Genomic DNA, 19,130 nt, shown 5'->3' on the forward strand with positions numbered 1-19,130 from the left:
TTGTGGAATAACTTGCCAGTCCATATCAGAACCTGCCAAACTCTGGAATGCTTTAAATCATTGTTAAAAACTCATTACTTTTCTTTGGCTTTTCCTTCGAGTTAGGTTTGTTATTTCCTGGTAATTTTAAGTTTATTTTAATTTCACTATACCTCGTATACTGTATATTACACATGTTTTATTGTTGTATAAAATGTATGAGCAGTAATTTGTTGTTGTTGTTTTAACCTGTGAAGCACCTTGGTCAACCATGGTTGTTTTTAAGCGTGCTATATATAAATAAATTGATTGATTGAGTTTCCACGTATAAAATTACCTGGATGGTCAGCTGTGCTTCTGCACTAAATAGGCCTATAGAGCAGGAGCACATTTTGGCCACTATGTAAAATTGGCTTTAAAAGCTGGCGCACTTCCTGGGGTCCTGGTACCCATATACTCAGTACATTCCCCTGGATAGGCCTCCTCAATAACATCTTTCCCAGTTCATCGCCATTGTCTGGCGCAGTTCCAGACTTTATACCTGGTGACATTACACATTTGACTTTAAGCATTCTAGTTTTAAATATTGTACTTTTTACTCCACTACATTTGTCTAACAGCTTTAGTCACTTTTCAGATTACAATTTTTCATACCCTTCCTGTCCATTGAAAATCATGTACCTCCAAATAACTTGAATTTGATATTCTCCTACTTCTTAATAAACCAGAGGTTCTCAATTGTTTTTCAGCCAATGGCCCCATAGAATATAGAGAATATACTGGAAACACCTCATGTATGTAGGTATAATTTGACGAAGCCTATTTTTTACACTTTATATCTTTATGTGAAAGAACAACATAAGAGAAATGTATGAAACATATTTCCAGATTCTAAGAGTTATAGATTTGTTAGATTAGAAAGTAATCTATGATGTATTTTTGATTAAAAAATTAAGAGATTATTCGATTGATAACTTTGATAACATATTTTAAATGAATGAATCCGAGAACTTTTCAGACCCCCTTAGAAAGTCACAAACATTAGAAAGTCTCTTGAGATTTTTGTTAAAAATGAGTTGTCTCCAAGCCTAAATTGAGAATCTCAGAGTTGATAAAGGTCCTCCACAGTTGAGCAGTACTCCCCAGACTATTAAACTGACCTTCATGTGTAAAATCTGTGGAGTAGCCCTTTAAATAAAAAAATAAATGGAGAACTTCTATCTGCAATGGATTACCTTTTATATTGTGGTATTGAAGTTTTTACCTAAGTAAAATATCTGAATATTGTTTCCACATACGCAGTTAAATGAAAAAAGGAAAGTCAAGCATTTACAAAAACACTTTATTTCTCTGCAACATATTTCCCTTCAGACTGATGTCAGCCAGTCCTTTCCTGATGAATTACGAAAATACTCATCAGAAAATACTATTCAAAGTGCCTTTACATGGGGAAAACAGACAGATGGGATAACGCAGCTTGTAAGCGGGTGTGCTGGAGATATGAAATGAGGACAAAAATAAAATAATACCGGCAGGCACTTCTGTCATTTGAGGTATGCACAAAACAAAACAAACAGCATCATATGCTGGTCTTTAAAGGCATTTGCTGGCTATGCGCAGGTAGTTGAGGTGTGGGCTCTACACACAGTGCAGTGCCCCTGCCTTTAGCTCGCTGTGGTCTACTGGTGGAGCGTGCTATCCGGTTTGGGATAGCCAAACAGCTCAAAGTCTGGTTCATACAGCTTGTACAGTTCTCTCCTCATTGTTATGGGAATCTGTGCAAACCAGTCTCTTTCCCAGCTGGCTGCAGTGCGGTTTCGAGCCCCTAAAGGGAAGCGTAACAGATCATCCACCTCCAGAAGCTTCAGCAAGTGCTCAGCGTCTGTATCCAGGGTTTCTAGTCGTCCAATGAAGTCATACTTCACCTGGCATGGATGGCACAGACGGTACACCTGAAACAAAGAGAAAGCAGGCCTACAATTTGAAAAAAGAATTTGTGACTTTGTTTGTAATAACTGCCTCTATCCCATAGGTGTGTGTGTCCTCAATAATCCCATAAATAGCAGAGGTAGGAAATAAAGAGCAAATTCTGAGCCAAGACATTTAATGCTAAGACAGTTAAGTAGTCCTCATGCTTACATTTGTATGCTAAAAAATCCCAGCATGAAGACTCCAATGGTTTGATTTTTTTAAATGTGGAATTGATGGATGCAACAACACAACACAGAAAAAAAATAAAAGAATTGCTCACAACCAGAAAAAAAAGAAAGGCAATGGCTCCAACAGCTGACAAAACAAATTAAGAAATACATCAGTAGAAATGAAATGTTACTGTCTTTTTCTCAAATATTCAAATTGAAATTGGCAGTCATGTTCCAAAGTCATCCCTATATCTTTTCTTATAAACACAAAATTACACATTAACTTATTGTATATTAACTGCCCAAATAGTGCAATGTCAACATTAGTACACTAATAGAAGTATACTCCAGAGAAGTACTGTTGTATATAGTATACAGATGGAGATGGGACACACACAAAGTGTGAATGACAGATAGAATCTTAGGTAATGACAATAAGTGCATATTATACTGGTATGGTCTTTAAAAAAATCGGATGTAGAGGTGGCGTATGACCAACAGAAGGGGAGAGTATGCATCTAGTGATCTCACAAAAACCATTCATCTCACAGTGCCGGGTGAGACAAATACCTGCCGCCAGTGTTCATTGAAGATACTCTCCCTCTCGGTCTCTGGATCCAGCAGGTATGTGATAAACTGCTGAAACGTTGGTTTGATTCCTGCTGCAAACGCCTCAGCCGCTGTCTCTGGCAAACTGCCAGACACATTACTATAACGACGCAGCATGACAGAACCAAACTGCTTGTAGAAGTCCTCGTTGGGCCTTAAAACAAACATAAATACACACGCTTTAGCAATTCAAGAATGATAGGACAGCTGTTCAATCAAAAGTGAAGCCCATTTGTCAGCCTCACCCTCAACTCAAACACTGGCACACACACCCACTCTCTGTCTAACCATCCACAATAAGACACACACACCTTCCAAACTTGTTCCTGAAAGCCGAGATAAGGCGAACAAAAGGGTCTCGTACAAACAGAAACTTGGTGTAGTGCTTGAGCTTGAGTGCCATCAGGTGGCGGGACAGAGAACCATAATGGCGCCAAAACCTGGTAAAAGACACAAACAGCACACAACACCATGAGAGCAGATATTTAGTGTCGTGATTGTAATGCTTTTGAGATAGTTTAGTCTCATGCAAAATGGAAAACATTTGGCCACTAAATTACTTGGAAACAAAGCCGGATCAGTCGCTAACGGGAAAAGGATGTGCCTTGTATATCAGTGCAGATAGAAAAACACATGTTTAGATCATTATATCCAAACAAAGTTCCTGAGAGGCAGAGAAAGGTCAGTCTGCGCTGCAGCAGCAACTTTTCATTTATTAACGCCCCTTCGAAAAGGAAAGGAGACAGAATTGCTAAAGAGAGAAATCAAAAAGTCATTAACAAACCGAGTTGCCTTTCTTAAGTTCTGGTTTGACACCCCGATTTACTGCTCGGTTCGTCTTTGTTGTCATTGTGGGATGGAGGTCTGTGGTTTGTTTGGCATTCCAGTCTTGTTTAGATACATGTTTCAATCTCTTTGTTTTTCATGTTGACTTTTTGGAGAGATTTTTAATGAGTTGTCAACCCTTGTGTTGTCTTCCTGTCGATGATGAAATTCTTGTCCTTCTGGGTCAAAGTTGGATTTTTGGTGCTCATTTCGACGTTTATGTCGGCTTTTTTTTCTATGCTTTTGACGCTGTTTTTAAAGGTTTTTGTCACTTATTTCAACGCTTTCTATATTCCTGCTCAATAAACCTAATTCATATGACATTATACCTAATTTTTCAGTTTAAAAAAAGCAGAAATGATGTGTTATTTTTTGACTAATAGTTAAGATCAGAGGATGGGTTCAATACAGCGTACATCCATGTTATTTTTTTAGGCAATTTGGTTGAAAGAAACCCTGATGTAAAAAACTTTGAAAACAGGTCAAATTCGACCCGAGGACAACACAAGGGTTAAAGAAATTATAGTGGGCGCTTGGTTTCTCTGTGTAGGAATTTGGTTTGTGTAGGCTACATGTTTTCTTAAAAACATGTCTTTTTCTTTCTAAATTCATTGTTGTTCTGCAACACCATTCAACATGTTGCTGTTGGAAACATTGTCCGTGTGTGGTAAAGCCAAACATTTTTGCTCAAATATACTAAACACCACATCAAGTGCTCTTCTTAATTATAAACATAATACATCTCTGGTATAAAGAATACTTTGAGATTTGTCACTTGATGCCTTTTGATTACTATGGCCATCACCTGCGTATTTAAGTAGCACTCAATCAGTTTTTTTGCTTAAATGCCGATGAACACAGAGATGTAACATATCTGTTTCCCCAGTCTGCTGCCCATTCATTACAAAAGACAAATGTTTGTGGTTACTTTTTAATTTTTTTCTTCATTAATTGATGCTTGCCTGGAGCATTAAGGATAATATCCCTATAATGCGATGATGAGGAATGTAGCAAATAAGAAACTCAATTTCAAAGTAGGCACAACTGATACCAACGCCATTCTGCAATTACACATAAATACCATATGGCAGCTTTTTACAGCTGAGTCATACACTTTTTGGAGTCCATAATGTCTGATGTGAATGTTTTAGATACAAAATATTCAATAAAAGAGATGTAGTGTTCATCCACACAGAATTATGTCTGTGAAGTGTTGAGGAATAAAAAAAGAAATAAAAACAATTGTCATCAATTTGTCTCTGTGAGTATGTATATATCTTTGTGTGTGTAAGTGTGTGTGTCATACTTGGCAAAAGTGAGGTGGAGAGAGGAGTTGTGCACGAGGTCAGGAGGTACAGCCTCTGGGTCAGTGTAAGGTTTTCCCGAGGAGGGCGAGATGAGAGACTGAGACAGAACCACCATCACTCTCTTCCAGTTGGTGCACGCCACCTGAACGGAGAACAACGAGAGAGGGAAAGAAAAATAAAGACAAGATGTTCAGAAAGACGAGGGACTATAAACGTGTGTGTGAGTGTATGTGTGTCTTCTTGACCGGCTGAAAAAGCTAGAGGAAAAATTAAGAACTTACATCCACACAGAGTGAACTAAGTCACCACCCACGTGCATACCACCACCCCCATGTTTACACAAATAAAACACACACACACACACACACGTTTTTCACTTGCAAAAGCCACAAAGACACTGTTCAGAACTTATTTTCAAGTATGTGTAAAAACTGTCTAATTACAAACCTGATGAAAAGCCCACAGTTTGCCTCTGGTGTCTGTTAAAACAAACACTATTAATTCAGATAAAGACTGATGTTTCACACACACAACAAACACACACAAACACAAGGCAGCTGTACCTTGGGAACATAGCAGTAGATAATCTGGTGGGTATCATCCACTATCAGGTGGTCCAGTTCCCTGTTTGGGATCTGCTCAAACGCCCGAGTCCTCCCGGGGAATTCCACAGTGTCCATTCCTGAACACACATCCAAGATCCTCTGCTTCCTCGCCTCCTGTTCTCTATCATCCACAGCAGTGTGACTCCTCTCCACCTTCTCATCCTCCCTTGTTTCCTCCTTCCCCTGTTCTTGTTTTTCCTTGCCCTCCTCCTCTATATGCTCCTCAGCTGACCCTCTCGTCTCCTCTGGGGCAGCAGTAGCGGGGGCGGTGGAGGAAGAATTGGTCTGGGCTCTGCTGGTGGTCGTAGAGTGCGAGGGCCGAGCTGTCGTCTGAGGGTGAGAATTCGAGTGCCGTGACTCGTGTTTGGGCTCCTGCAGCGGGTAGAGGTTGAAGCCCCCGACGTCGTCCCAGTACACGATGATCAGCAGGATCATGAACAAAGACCCAAGGATGAACGCAACTCGGAGACCACGCCATGTTCCCATAGTTATTCTTGCTCCAGAGCCGTGATTGGTGAAGAAAAGAGGAAGAGGTTATCTCAGCTCCATGGTGGCATCTATTGCGGAAGGACACACTTCCTGCTTGCTAGCTGCAACTGAAAGAAGGAGGAAATGTGACTCTAAAGGAAGTACAATGATAGACAGAAGCAGTGTAATACCAGATTTATTGTTAGTAAGTAAAAGATGTGGTTGCATATTCAGTAGCTCTACCTCACAGAACACATTCTGGGTGGAATACAACCAAGTGCATTTGATTTACTTAAGTACTGTTTTTGTGCTACTTTGTACTTCTTCTACATTTCAGAGAGAAAAACTCCTAGATTAAGATTTGGCATACAACAAGTATGGTGATCTTATAAAATGCATTGTTACAGATTAAACTACCCAGCATAAAAAGTAGCTAAACTAACTGCAACATAAATATGTTCTTCTTCTTAAAAATAAAAACGTTAAATTCACGATAAGTAACACACACCCTTGCTCAATTGAAATACACTTTTGCAGCTATACAGCTAGGGCTGGGTACCGAACGTCGATACTTTTATGGTATCGAAAAATTATTTATCTTTCGGCAGGGGCGTAGCACAAGACCCTGGACCCTCAGTCCTGATGGGCCCCCATGTTCCTCAACCCCCCGCCCCCAAAAAACATTCTCTAGCCTACTTTACTGTGGTTACTACTACATTTTGTTTGTTTTCTCTGTACCTTTACTTGCCAGCCTGCGTACTATGGTGTCTCTCTGATCATCTGTTAATTTATCTGGCCATAGTCCTGGATCCTCTGGCAAAAACTGGTCTGCACTGCTCTACCTACTTTACAGTTCCTCATCTCTCATTTCCACACTGTGCTCAGAGCAACACTCATGCTCCCTGCTGTCTTCACTCCCATCATCCTCAATCAGATGTTCTCTATCATCTTTCTCTATGAAGGCTACATCTGATATTAACCTCTTATCCTAATTGTAACCTAACATAATAAAACACACTAAGATGTTAGTGTTACTTAACACCTTTCAGTCAAAATGGCTAAAGATGGTTTGCTTTTATTTTGATATAAGCTCACCTTGTCTCAAATCCAAAGAGGAGGATGAGGGGTCTGTTGCTACTCCACTCCCTGGTGGGACAGTTTCTGAAACTGAGGGCCACGTGTTTCACAATGTTAACATCTGTTTCTACTGAATCTGACATAACTATAATGTTGACATGATATGTATCTACCGATGAGCTACCAAGCTACCTATGACACTGATTAGCCTATTATTGCTAATTATAGACATATAGCCTATTAATTTAAAATTAAACATGTTTTAAATTAGGCTATTACAATGGTGTGTTATATGCAAACAGCATTGCTAGTGTAGTTTATTTATTTTTATTTGTAGTTTGTGCTCACCTTTCTTTGAAAAGAAGTCAGTTACCAATTGTTTCCCCTCATTTTGTTTTCTCTCCTTCTCCTGTCTTTCCTTTCTTTTTTGGTAGCCTGATTTGGCTTTCTTTGAGAAAGACATTTCTACAGCAGAAGTTTGCGCTCCACCAGATGAACTAACATAAACAAAATGCGTGCAGATGGACTAAACCATTTGGCGCATTAGCAAGGGTGGGTGAGACCTTAGATAGTCTTTTTTTTGTATACAAAATGTAGTCAGTCAATCAACCAAGTTATTCAGCCAATACACTACCTTTACATTTCATCTGACATGCATTATGAAATTTAATTAGGAAATGAAAATATCCAGGTGAAAAAAAATATATTCCAGACTTTTCAAAGGCCCTCTCTCCCCTTGGGCCCTGGTAATCAGTATTGGTTTTACCCCCAGTCCGACGCCCCTGTCTTTTGGTGCCAAATTTCGGTTCCAAAAGCGTCTGACCGCGTAAGCGCAAGCTTATCTGTCCTCTCTGCATATTGACACAGAGCGGAGCTCCGACCGACACACACACACACACACACACACACACACACACACACACACACACACACACACACACACACACACACACACACACACACACACACACGGAGTAAACTGTCTGCAGTTTTGTTGAAGTCACAGAGTGCCACTGTTGGTTTCAAGTGTGGTTACAGTTTTTTAAAACTTCATGCAGACAGCGTTTACTGCGACGTGATAGTAATGGCGAGCCGAAAGCGGTCGCTGTGCTGTTGACATTACACTTCCTCTTACTAGACAAGCAGGCACAACGGTGGTTTCTCTGCCCTGATGACTGACTGACAGGCTGAGCTTGCAAAGCAAGGCACTTTTATTAATGTTACTCTGAGTGAGCAGTTTTACCAGAATTTTTTAATTTTGATAACTGTTTTGATTCACAATTAAGCATACCTGTCAAGTATCCCGTTTTGGCCGGGAAAGTCCCGTATTTTACCCTTCTTTCCCGCCGTCCTCCCGTATTAGTATTTTCCCGTAAATCTCCCGCAATTTTTAACCTGCGTTATTAAAAAATAATACCCCGGGTCCGACGGAGTAAAAAACAAAAACATTCCCAATCTGAGCTCTGTCACTAGCCTCGCGATAACTGCCACGTGCAGTAGCCTACTACAGATACTGTAGATGGCAGTTGTCGCGAGTTTAGTGTGTGAGGTCAGATGATGAGTGACAACGCAGGGAAAAAAAAAAAAAAAACAGAGACGGATGATAGACGCTTCGACAGAAACGGTGCGCTGTCAAAACTTATGAAGGCTTTACTATGCATTCCCCATAGCAATGCAAGTTGAGGGTGTTTAGCATGGTACGAAAGATTGTTCCAGAGAATAGGATGACGTTAGACAACAGAACTGTTTGCGCTCTACTCTTGTGTAAACCACTCTGTAAACCACTCTGGCCCAGCCCACAAATACACTCCTTCCAAAACAATCTTAAAGAATGCAAAGTCTGCAACAAATTTATACAATAACTCACTAAAAGAGTAAAGAAAAGTTATGTGAAATGAAAAGAAAAACTGTAAAAGAAAAGCAATATGAAATGAAAAGAATGTGTGGAATGAAAATAAAATGTAAAGACAAGCAATGTTATAAATTGTAAATGTTTTCAGCATTCTGCATCAAGTGGTGATTTTAGCTTTCTTGTACACCTGTCTTAAAATGTAAGGGATACTGGAGCTTGGTTGGGGTGGTGGGACTGCTTGCGGTGGCCGGAAAATTTCCCTTATTTTCAAATCCAAAACTTGACAGGTATGAATTAAGGTGGAAAATAAAAACTTTGTGTTTAATGTATTTTTGTTGATGTTGAAATGGATTTTAAAACATATGGTATTGAAAAAGGTAGCCTATCGTTAGGGAACCGGCATCGAAACTGAGGTATCGAAATTGGCACCGGATCGAAAGATTTTGAACGATGCCCAGCCCTTTATACAGCGTTACCTGGTCTGGTATGAGCAGTAGCTTACAGCGGCTGATGTTAGCAAACTTTAATAACTTGAGCTGCTGCTGTTTATCTGACAGTCCTGAGTCACTGATTTAATAGTGTGGATTACCGCATGTACAGTGTGGGTATAAAGTCTGACATCTGGTGCGTTTTATCAGCTTTATTTCCTCCTATTAGGTAGCACTTTATAATGAGGCACCCTTAAAATAATTAGTAATTAAGAGCTTAATTAATAATGACTGTATAATTTACTAATGCTTATAAATCAGTTAGAAGCCATTAATAAGAACAACTTCTTCAGTTGTGAAAAACCCCTGTAGTTGGTGTTTAGTCTTTCTATTTGGTAATAACGCAGTTATAAATGTCATTCAAACATTAGCAAATACTCGTTTATAATTATTTACAATTATAAACCCTTTATAAAGAACGCCCAGAATGTATAACCAACAGTTATTTATTTATTTATTTATACAATGGCTTATAATTCTATTAGCTGCCAGGTTACCGCGGCAACAACAAGCAGTGGCACTAATTGCCTCATATTCAATAGTTAGGTTATTTCAATGAAAATCAAGATGGAACAAACTACACTAAACTAGGGTTGGGCGATAGGGAGAAAATCAGATATCATGATATTCCTGACCAAATACCTCAATATCGATATTGCGGCGATATTCTAGGGTTGACAATTGGTGCTTTACCAAAATATCTTCACACTTAGATTTTAGATATATAATCATCAGTAATGTGGACATAATGTCTAAGTGGGGAAAAGGCAAAGAATAGAACAGCTAGAACAGTTTGGTAAAAGAAAAGTACATCACTTTACTGTAATGCAGCCTTTCAAACCAGTAAAAGACAACACGTATGTCATATCACGATATTACGATATCCAAAATCTAAGACAGTGTCTATTCTCATATCACGATATCAATATAATATTGATATATTGACCAGCCCTACACTAAACTGTAATAAAAATTAAAACAAACATTAAATCCTGCACATATGTCCTTCAGATGACTGCCTCACACACGTATAGTCAGGGGGATTTCATATAACAACCATTCAGGCATCGTTTCATCTTATAATTTGTAACAGGCAGTGTGCAAGAATATGTAACAGCCTAAAGTGGCATTTTTACACACCAGAAACAGACATAAAAAACAACAACATATAAGCAGGCTGATATTTAATGTGTTGGGGAGTTAAACACAGTGGCCATAATTTATGTGACAGGTGTTTGTTTTTACTTAAAATAAAAAAGTCACTCACAGCATAAGTGGCCTACAGAAAATGACTGAAGATTGTTCACAACAGTGTCTTTTTAAAGGAGTGGAGACTCAAATTAGTTATTCAGTTCATGCAATCAGTAACTGTTCTTCTTATCTCTGGCCATGCCCGGCATCTCCTCCACATTACGCGTTCTGCCCTGATACATCCTGTGCTCTTTGCAAGGTCACTCAGCTTCCATGATTAACTCAAGACCGACATACTAAAACAGAAATACTAAAACAGCAGTTTGGATGCACATGGTTTAACAAAGAAACTGAAGCAAAACCGTTCTAAGCATCATTTTTCTAAAACCAACACAGTGATCAAACTAGCACACTGAAAATGTGAGCTAGCAGGAGAGCCCAATTTTAAATATATGGATGGACATTACAATGGACATTTACAAAATGGAGAAGATAACAGCGTTTGTTAATCATAAAATGGAGAAATTTGTTTCATACTGGGAAAACTGGGTCATATACAGTACAGGCCAAAAGTTTGGACACACCTTCTCATTCAATGTGTTTCTTTATTTTCATGACTATTTACATTGTAGATTCTCACTGAAGGCATCAAAACTATGAATGAACACATATGGAATTATGTACTTAACAAAAAAGTGTGAAATAACTGAAAACATGTCTTATATTTTAGATTCTTCAAAGTAGCCACCCGTTGCTTTTTTTGATAACTCTGCAAACCCTTGGTGTTCTCTCAATGAGCTTCATGAGGTAGTCAGCTGAAATGGTTTTCACTTCACAGGTGTGCCTTGTCAGGGTTAATTAGTGGAAGTTTTTCCCTTATTAATAAAAAAGCAAAGGGTGGCTACTTTGAAGAATCTAAAATATAAGACATGTTTTCAGTTATTTCACACTTTTTTGTTAAGTACATAATTCCATAAGTGTTCATTCATAGTTTTGATGCCTTCAGTGAGAATCTACAATGTAAATAGTCATGAAAATAAAAAGGAATCGCATTGAATGAGAAGGTGTGTCCAAACTTTTGGCCTGTACTGTATGTCACGCCTCGTAGACCTGATTTTCTTTTTTTCACAGACCAGTGATTATGTTGTATGGAAAGGATCACTCCCCACCTGTACATAGTTTTTGCTTGTTTGTTTGCCTGTTTTCTCTTTTTTATTTTTATTTTTGTTGATTTCCCTTTTCATGTTTTCAGATAAGAAAAGCTATTTTGGCACTTGGAGCAGAAAACAGATGTAAGATATGTGGTTATAAGATGTATGTGATGAATATGAATGCCCGACTCTGAATGTCAATAAAAAAGAAATTACAAAAAAAAGAAAATGTGAGCTAGTATTCTACATACATGTAGTATTGGAGCTTCTATGTAGAAAAACCCATGTAGGTAATAATTCAAGTAGCTATATAATGCCATATATAGACTTTCTGCAGAATTGCACCATGATGATATGATCTTATCATGTTATTGTTCCATAATTTTTCACATTTGAAGCAAACTTTGTTGAAAGATTTTGCTTTACGGATGTAAAGAAGAAAATATAAAATGACAGAGTGGCTTAAAAGACCTATGTAAAGCACTGTTACTTTATAAAAAATAATTACTCAAGTAGTAAAATGTGGCATGAAAATACCTAATATCATTACCTAATGTCTGACAGTTATATCCCAGGAAGAATTATTGGGATTTTTACTTATAGTAAAAAGTATAACCTAATACAAAACAGGTTATACTTTTTACTAAGTAAAAATCCCAATAATTCTTCCTGAGATATAACTGTCAGACATTAGGTAATCCAACTTGTGATTGGACATTCTCCATAGGCTAATCCTTTAGTCCAAATCATTAATAACATATTATTTAAAGTATGTATAAATGGTTTTGACCATGTGTGAATTGGCCCAGGGGCCGTGGGAACCTCAGGCTCCGCCCGGGGGCGCTCAGCTGTCACAGAGATGTGAACAAACGGAGCGGTGGGGGTGGAAGCAGCTTCAGTCCAGTGCCTGCTGGAGGGTTTAGTGTTACACCCCCTTATGATCTCTGTCCCATAAAAACATCTGCTGTTGGGGAAAATCGTGGAAAAAAATGACGGTCCTAATAAAACCAGAAACAAGATCCAGACATGGAGGGGGACAGAAACAGAAAGTTGTGCTCGTATTTTTAGAAGAAAAAAAATTCTGCGGTGTTTTTTTCTTTCCACTAGGTTTTTAAATCTAAACTCCACGTTGACTGGAGGGGCCTATTTTGAGAAATCAACATCCCCAAACTCTTTCGTGTCTTGGCACGCGCTGTACAAGCACACATGCGCGCACACGCGCAAAACGGGGGGAAACACGTTAAAATATGTGTTTGTGGAGCTCAGTGAGAAGTTTGCAGTGTAGCTACGTTTTAATAGCCCATACTCCTTTGTTTTTACTTTGTTTGAAAAAAGAAAAATCGGCTGTTTTTAAAGGGAGGTTCAGACTGTTTATTTCAGTTAATATTTTTCTTTTTCGCAGAGGACTAACCATTAGCCTACCTCTTTCCAATCCTCGCTTGGACAACAACTTTAATTTATACAGTACACAGTTTACAGTATGCCCTTTCACCGGCCGGTGCGTACACTGTCCCTCTCTCATGCAAACGGACACTTTTTTTTTTTTTTTTTTTACTCCACATGCAGCAGCCGACGACAGAACGACTGGACTTATTTTCCTCCACAGTCTCCTCTGCTTGTTCTCCCCACGAACCCCCCTTACCATGCTCCATTTGAGGTGCACGAAAGCCGGTTCTGTTCCCTTTATGCCTGTCGGGAGCATCTCAGGCTAAACCAGTCTGAACATGAATCTGTCTGTATTAAACCTAACACTAGAAATAACCTGAAAATGTTTTATCTTACCCGGCAGATGAGCTCCATGGTCGGCCAGCCCTTTGTCGCTAGCTCGCTGTCCCTCTCTCTCTCTCTGTCTGTCCGTCAGACCGGTGATGAGACTGGGTGGGCACGACGGGACTGTAGCGGGTCTACGCTCTCCACAGGATGAAGCAAAGTCTCGCGATATTTTGAGAAATCATCCAGCCAACTACTCTTCCACCTACACACACACACTCGCAGTTTTACACACCACACATGTTTTTATGAAGCTGCCCAGATTGAAACCATAAACCCGCCTACGCCTATGGCGCTGGTTTACAACTTAAAAGAAATCCGATTCTATGTTATATAGTCAACATTATGAGATAGCCGGAGTCAAAATTATGATACAAATCAAAATATGAAATCAAGTTGTTATTATGAGAAAGTAGCCTAATTCAAACGTATTAGACATTTCAATACTTAGTCATATACTAGTCAACATAATTACATATTAAATCAAAATTATAAGATAGTAGCCTAAGTCAGTCAGGATATGAAATACTAAGTCAGTATTGTAAGACAATAAGTTGTTATTATGAAAAAGTAAGTCAAAATAACCACATACTTTATCAATGATGATGATATGATATAGCCTACTAGATTTCATATATTTCATTTTCTTTTCTTGGCAGGAATGGGCTTTCATATAGCACTGACCTACCTAAAAAAAAAATTTAATAATTTATTTAAACCATACACAAACATTTACACATAGATAGTATTTTATAAATTTGATTCTAATCCAGGCGAGTTGTAATAAAAGCATGTAGGCCTATAACCCTCTCAAAATCAGTGAAAGATGAAAATGGCTTCAATTTGGTAGCCTAAGTAGCCTGAAAAAAAACTAGCTTTTACAACAGAATTGATCTGCTTCTCTAGTTGAAACTCATTGTCCATTTTAACACTAGGTTAGTTACCATGGACTTGACATAGGGTGTCAGATAAATAATCATGACTTCAGTTTTACTTTCATTGAAATGTAAAAAGTTTAAGGCCTTCCAGGCTTTTATGTCATAAAAACAATCAAGCAATCTTTTTAGGGAATTATCACCCTTACTTTTTATAGGCAAGTAGATCTGTGAGTCATCTGCATAAAAATGGAAGCTGATGTTATGCTTCTTTAATATGGAACCAAGGGGAAGCAAATACAGGGAGAAGATAATCGGCGCCAAAATGGTTCAAAATGCTGCCGCTCGGCTCCTTACCGGAACTCGTAAACGAGAGCACATTACACCTGTTCTTGCCTCCCTTCATTGGTTACCGGTTTGCTTTAGAATCCATTTTAAAGGTCCCATGGCATGAAAATTTCATTTTATGAGGTTTTTTAACATTAATATGAGTTCCCCCAGCCTGCCTATGGTCCCCCAGCGGCTAGAAATGGTGATAGGTGTAAACCGAGCCCTGAGTATCCTGCTCTGCCTTTGAGAAAATGAAAGCTCAGATGAGCCGTTTTGGAATCTGCTTGTTATGAGGTCATAACAAGCAAGGTTACCTCCCCTTTCTCTGCTTTGCCCGCCCAGAGAATTTGGCCAACCCATGAGAGAGAGACATCATGGCTTTCAAACGAGAAAAGTGGCAGTTAGTCAAGGCCACACCCCCACCCTCCACCTTGCCCCCCCCTCTCTCCTCCTCAATAACTACAGACACAGAAATGGCACATACTAAGGAAAGCTCACTGTGGGACTGGCTCTAGTGGCTGTAGTTGAGCACCAAAGCTGAATTTCGGGAAAGAGACTTCAGATACAGTATTAGGAGACCACTAAGGTCTATAAAAGCATCCAAAGAGCACCATCTCATGGAACCTTTAAGATTCTGTTGTTTGTTTTTAAATCTCTTTATCGTCAAGCCCCAGCTTATATCGCTGAACTACTGAAGCCGCACACTCCTCTGAGGTCGTTAAGGTCTGCTGACCAGCTAGGCTACTCCTTGTCGTCCCTAGAACGCGGCTCAAAAATAGGGGAGATCGAGCGTTCTCAGTCGTGGCTCCAAGGTTGTGGAATGAATTCATTCCACAACCTTGGATAATATATAAGGGACCCTTTATTATATAACCTTAAGAGAACATTTAGGGAACGTTCCCTGGAGGTTATTTCAAAGTTCTACAAAACTAACCTTTACAGAACCTTTAGGGAACGTTCAGAGAAGGTTAGCTGAAAGTAAAAAAATTAACCTTAAGAGAACCTTTAGGGAACGTTCGCTAAAGGTTCTTTAAAAGTTCTACAAAACTAAACTTTACAGAACCTTTAGGTTGACGTTCAGATAAGGTTAGCTGAAGGTAAAAAATTAACCTTAAGAGAACCTTTAGGGAACGTCCCCTAAAGGTTCTTTAAAAGTTCAACAAAAACAACTTTAAGAGAACGTTCCCTAAAGGTTCCCTGAAGGTTGCAAAATATTTTACCTTTAGGGAACGTTCCCTGGAGGTTCTTTAAAAGTTCTACAAAACTAACCTTTACAGAACCTTTAGGGAACGTTCAGAGAAGGTTAGCTGAAGGTAAAAAAATTAACCTTAAGAGAACCTTTAGGGAACGTTCCCTAAAGGTTCTTTAAAAGTTCAACAAAAACAACTTTAAGAGAACGTTCCCTAAAGGTTCCCTGAAGGTTCCCTGAAGGTTCCCTGAAGGTTGCAAAATATTTAGGGAACGTTCCCAGAACGTTCCCTTTACCTTCAGAGAACCTTTAGGGTACGTTCCCTAAAGGGTATGTGTTTGCTGGGAATTGCCTCTGAATGTCAGATTGGCCCCCAGCCTTCACATTTTTAAATCACGACTTAAAACTCACTTTTATTCATTGGCTTTCAACCCTGCTTGAGAGTTGTATTCTGTATTTTATTTTTCTAGTCTGTTATTTGTTTTAAATGTTTGTTTTGTTACTCACGTGTTTATACGTGCTCTCTTCTTTTCTGAACTTATTTTGTCAGCCATACATGTCTAAACATGGTATCAACCATGTTTGAATGAAGAGCTGTCTCTTAATGAGTATTTATAACATCTGTGAGCTGATGTGAAAATGACGGTGTGGCCGCTGTCTCCACATCAAAAGGACCAGGTGGCTCAGCAGCAGAAGCAGCACTCTACTGACCACACGGATCCTGTTCCTTAAAAAAAGTCAGAAATTTCGGGTTCCCGGATCGCTCAGTTGGTAGAGCGGGCGCCCATATATGGAGGGTTACTCGTTGACGCAGCGGACCAGAGTTCGACTCTGACCTGGGGCCCTTTGCTGCATGTCATTCCCCCTCTCTCTCCCCTTTCATGTGTTCAGCTATCCTGTCAATAACGGCCAAAAAATAATCTTAAAAAAAAAATAGTCAGAAATTTCTGTGAAGGCATTTCCCCCAGAAGGTAGAAAGTCTTGGAGAGTGCCACAACAAGAGCATCAGATAGATAGTTTTATCACCCGGTGGATCAATATTTGGATCGATCACTGCCAGCTCGTTCTGGGATGGTAGACTGCACGTGTCAACTGTGATCAGGTATCATTTTTGAAATACTTGTATTTGAGTTTTCTATACTTCACACTTTGAACATTGGATCTTTTTACTCCACTACAACTATTTGACAGTTTTACATAAAAAAAACATGTGATATGCTTACATGATATGATGCAGTACTATACTATTTATCTACCCAGTGGTATACTAAGTATCTAAAATGTGCAGACTACCACATTAAGATACTCGTAGATGTATTTGTCAGTGACAACAATAATATAACAATTTCAATTGAAATAAGCCTTTGTGCATAAGTTTTAACTTTTGAGTACTTTAAGTACATTTTGCTGAAAATACTTCTTACTTAAGCTAAAGATCTGAGTACTTCTTCCACCACTGGTGAAACCATAAAACGGATTTATATCTTCTCTAAATCCAAATAAAAGACCTGTTGTAGATTTAAGAAGAGTCAAATGTTGCAGCATCTTACATTTGAGTCATGGCTCAGATGGTACATTTGAGGACATGCTGTAGCTTTTTCCTACTTATTAGTTATCTGGTGTCCACCTTGTCAAACATCACAGTGAACATCTGTTCATGCATTAAGGTCATTAGGTTAATGAGGTAAAAGATCTTTGCAGCCTATAGAGTCAATATATATATATATATATATATATATATATATATATATATATATATATATATATAGAGAGAGAGAGAGAGAGAGAGAGAGAGAGAGAGAGAGAGAGAGAGAGAGAAACAACTGTCTGATCCCACATTTCCATTAGGGATTTACTAATCAACCTAAATGGTGCTGGCACATCAAGAACTAACTGTTCCCTGTATGCCGCAGAAATGGTCTTTCTTGATAACAGTGATGCAATATGTTGAATATAACACACACACACACACTGTTACTGTAATTATGGACATAGGTCAAGCAAACCTGCTAGAAAACCTAACAAAAGTCTTTGGAACAGTTTATTCCACACAAAAGAAATTATACTGTATTCTACTTTCCAAAAGCACATTAAATGACTTGTGAGTCACAGTAGCGATGGCTTGATAAACGGATGAGGAAGACTTTCACCTTAATGACAGGACAGCTACCCAGAAGAATAAAGAGAACCCCATGATCTTGGCTGCATAAAATCCTTCAGCACCACAATATACTCCGTAGATATGAAGCAGTGAGTGACCATTCACTTAAAAATATTTTTTAACTATGGTGAAAGACAGAAATATAAAAATCATCCGAGCAGAAAGAAATTTCACCGTAAGGACATTTTAGCTACAATTTAAGGCCTCAGTTAAACACATACCCATCAGTTTCCTAGATGGGTATGGTGACGTCTTAAAATTGCCCTATTTGTACAAACAACGGTCCAAAGCCAAAATACATATAATTTTAAATCATTTAATATCATAAAAAGGCTTTTTGTTTGTCATAATTCTCAAAATGGTTGGTCATGTCACTCAGGCTGGTCTGAACAGGACTAGATAACAAATTATTCCCTTACAATAAAGAACCAAACACAAGACACAGTCAGGTAGTATTGTGTTTGAATGTTTATTTAAAGTTATTCCCACTGCGCACCCCCTCCCTGTGTGAAAGCCTAGTCTGAAAGGAGGAGGATACAGTGCACTATAGCGCCACATCAGCACATTTATAAAGAAGGCTACTTGTTTAGTCACAACGCCTTCACCCCCCACTGGTATGGCACTCTGTGCTGCCCTGTGATAACACACTAGCATGGTGAGGCTAGTTCATAAAACAACCCCTGGAAAAAAAGAAGGTCCGATAAGAGACACGGGGCTGAGATTAGATAGTGAGTGACGGCGATTAATGAATAGAAAAAAAAATAGGCAGTACTAAATATCAAGTTCCACAGAGAAAAAAAAAAAGAAAATGGGGCGGATGATGGTGAGAGACAAAGAGAAAATATCAAATACAAAGTATCCTCTCTTGTCCCCCGATGTGGTTGTTGATCCGCAAGGCGTGCTTTGATGATGTCACTAAAGTTGAATGTTGGGGCTCGCGATCGGGAACCCCAAAATTCACTGCGTGGTCGTCGATCTTCTCCAATCAATGACGCAGTTCCTCTCTCCTCCTTCCACACAAAAACGGATGGACTGAGAGAGAGAGAGAGAGAGAGAGAGAGAGAGAGAGAGAGAGAAAGAGAGAGAGAAAGAGAGAGAGAAAGAGAGAGAGA

The 19,130-nt window shown here is 38.9% G+C and overlaps 2 protein-coding genes across 4 annotated transcripts in view; both read right to left on the bottom strand.

The window, feature by feature from the left end:
* Positions 1 to 1,305: 1,305 nt before the first annotated feature.
* LOC120561124 (carbohydrate sulfotransferase 12-like) lies at positions 1,306 to 13,602 on the bottom strand. 3 transcript variants are annotated; one of them, XM_039804075.1, is made up of 6 exons: positions 13,476 to 13,602; positions 5,425 to 6,062; positions 4,861 to 5,003; positions 3,041 to 3,169; positions 2,691 to 2,883; positions 1,306 to 1,931 (listed from the first exon to the last, which is right to left on the bottom strand). In XM_039804075.1, exons 2-6 carry the CDS (start codon positions 5,950 to 5,952, stop codon positions 1,659 to 1,661), a joined length of 1,266 nt encoding a protein of 421 aa, XP_039660009.1. In that variant the 5' UTR covers positions 5,953 to 6,062; positions 13,476 to 13,602; the 3' UTR covers positions 1,306 to 1,658. The 3 variants fall into 3 exon arrangements, with proteins under 3 accessions (XP_039660009.1, XP_039660018.1, XP_039660028.1); XM_039804084.1 differs by lacking the exon at positions 13,476 to 13,602 and adding an exon at positions 7,360 to 7,418; XM_039804094.1 differs by lacking the exon at positions 13,476 to 13,602 and adding an exon at positions 7,030 to 7,078.
* Positions 13,603 to 18,468: 4,866 nt separating this feature from the next.
* Positions 18,469 to 19,130, bottom strand: part of eif3ba (eukaryotic translation initiation factor 3, subunit Ba) — a 9,408-nt gene continuing 8,746 nt past the window's right edge. Inside the window, exon 19 of the mRNA XM_039800727.1 lies at positions 18,469 to 19,050. The gene's annotated coding sequence lies outside the window, so the exon portion shown is untranslated. The remainder of the gene's footprint in view (positions 19,051 to 19,130) is intronic.

Source organism: Perca fluviatilis, chromosome 1, assembly GCF_010015445.1.
Source record: "Perca fluviatilis chromosome 1, GENO_Pfluv_1.0, whole genome shotgun sequence".
In the NCBI taxonomy this organism is placed as follows: domain Eukaryota; kingdom Metazoa; phylum Chordata; class Actinopteri; order Perciformes; family Percidae; genus Perca; species Perca fluviatilis.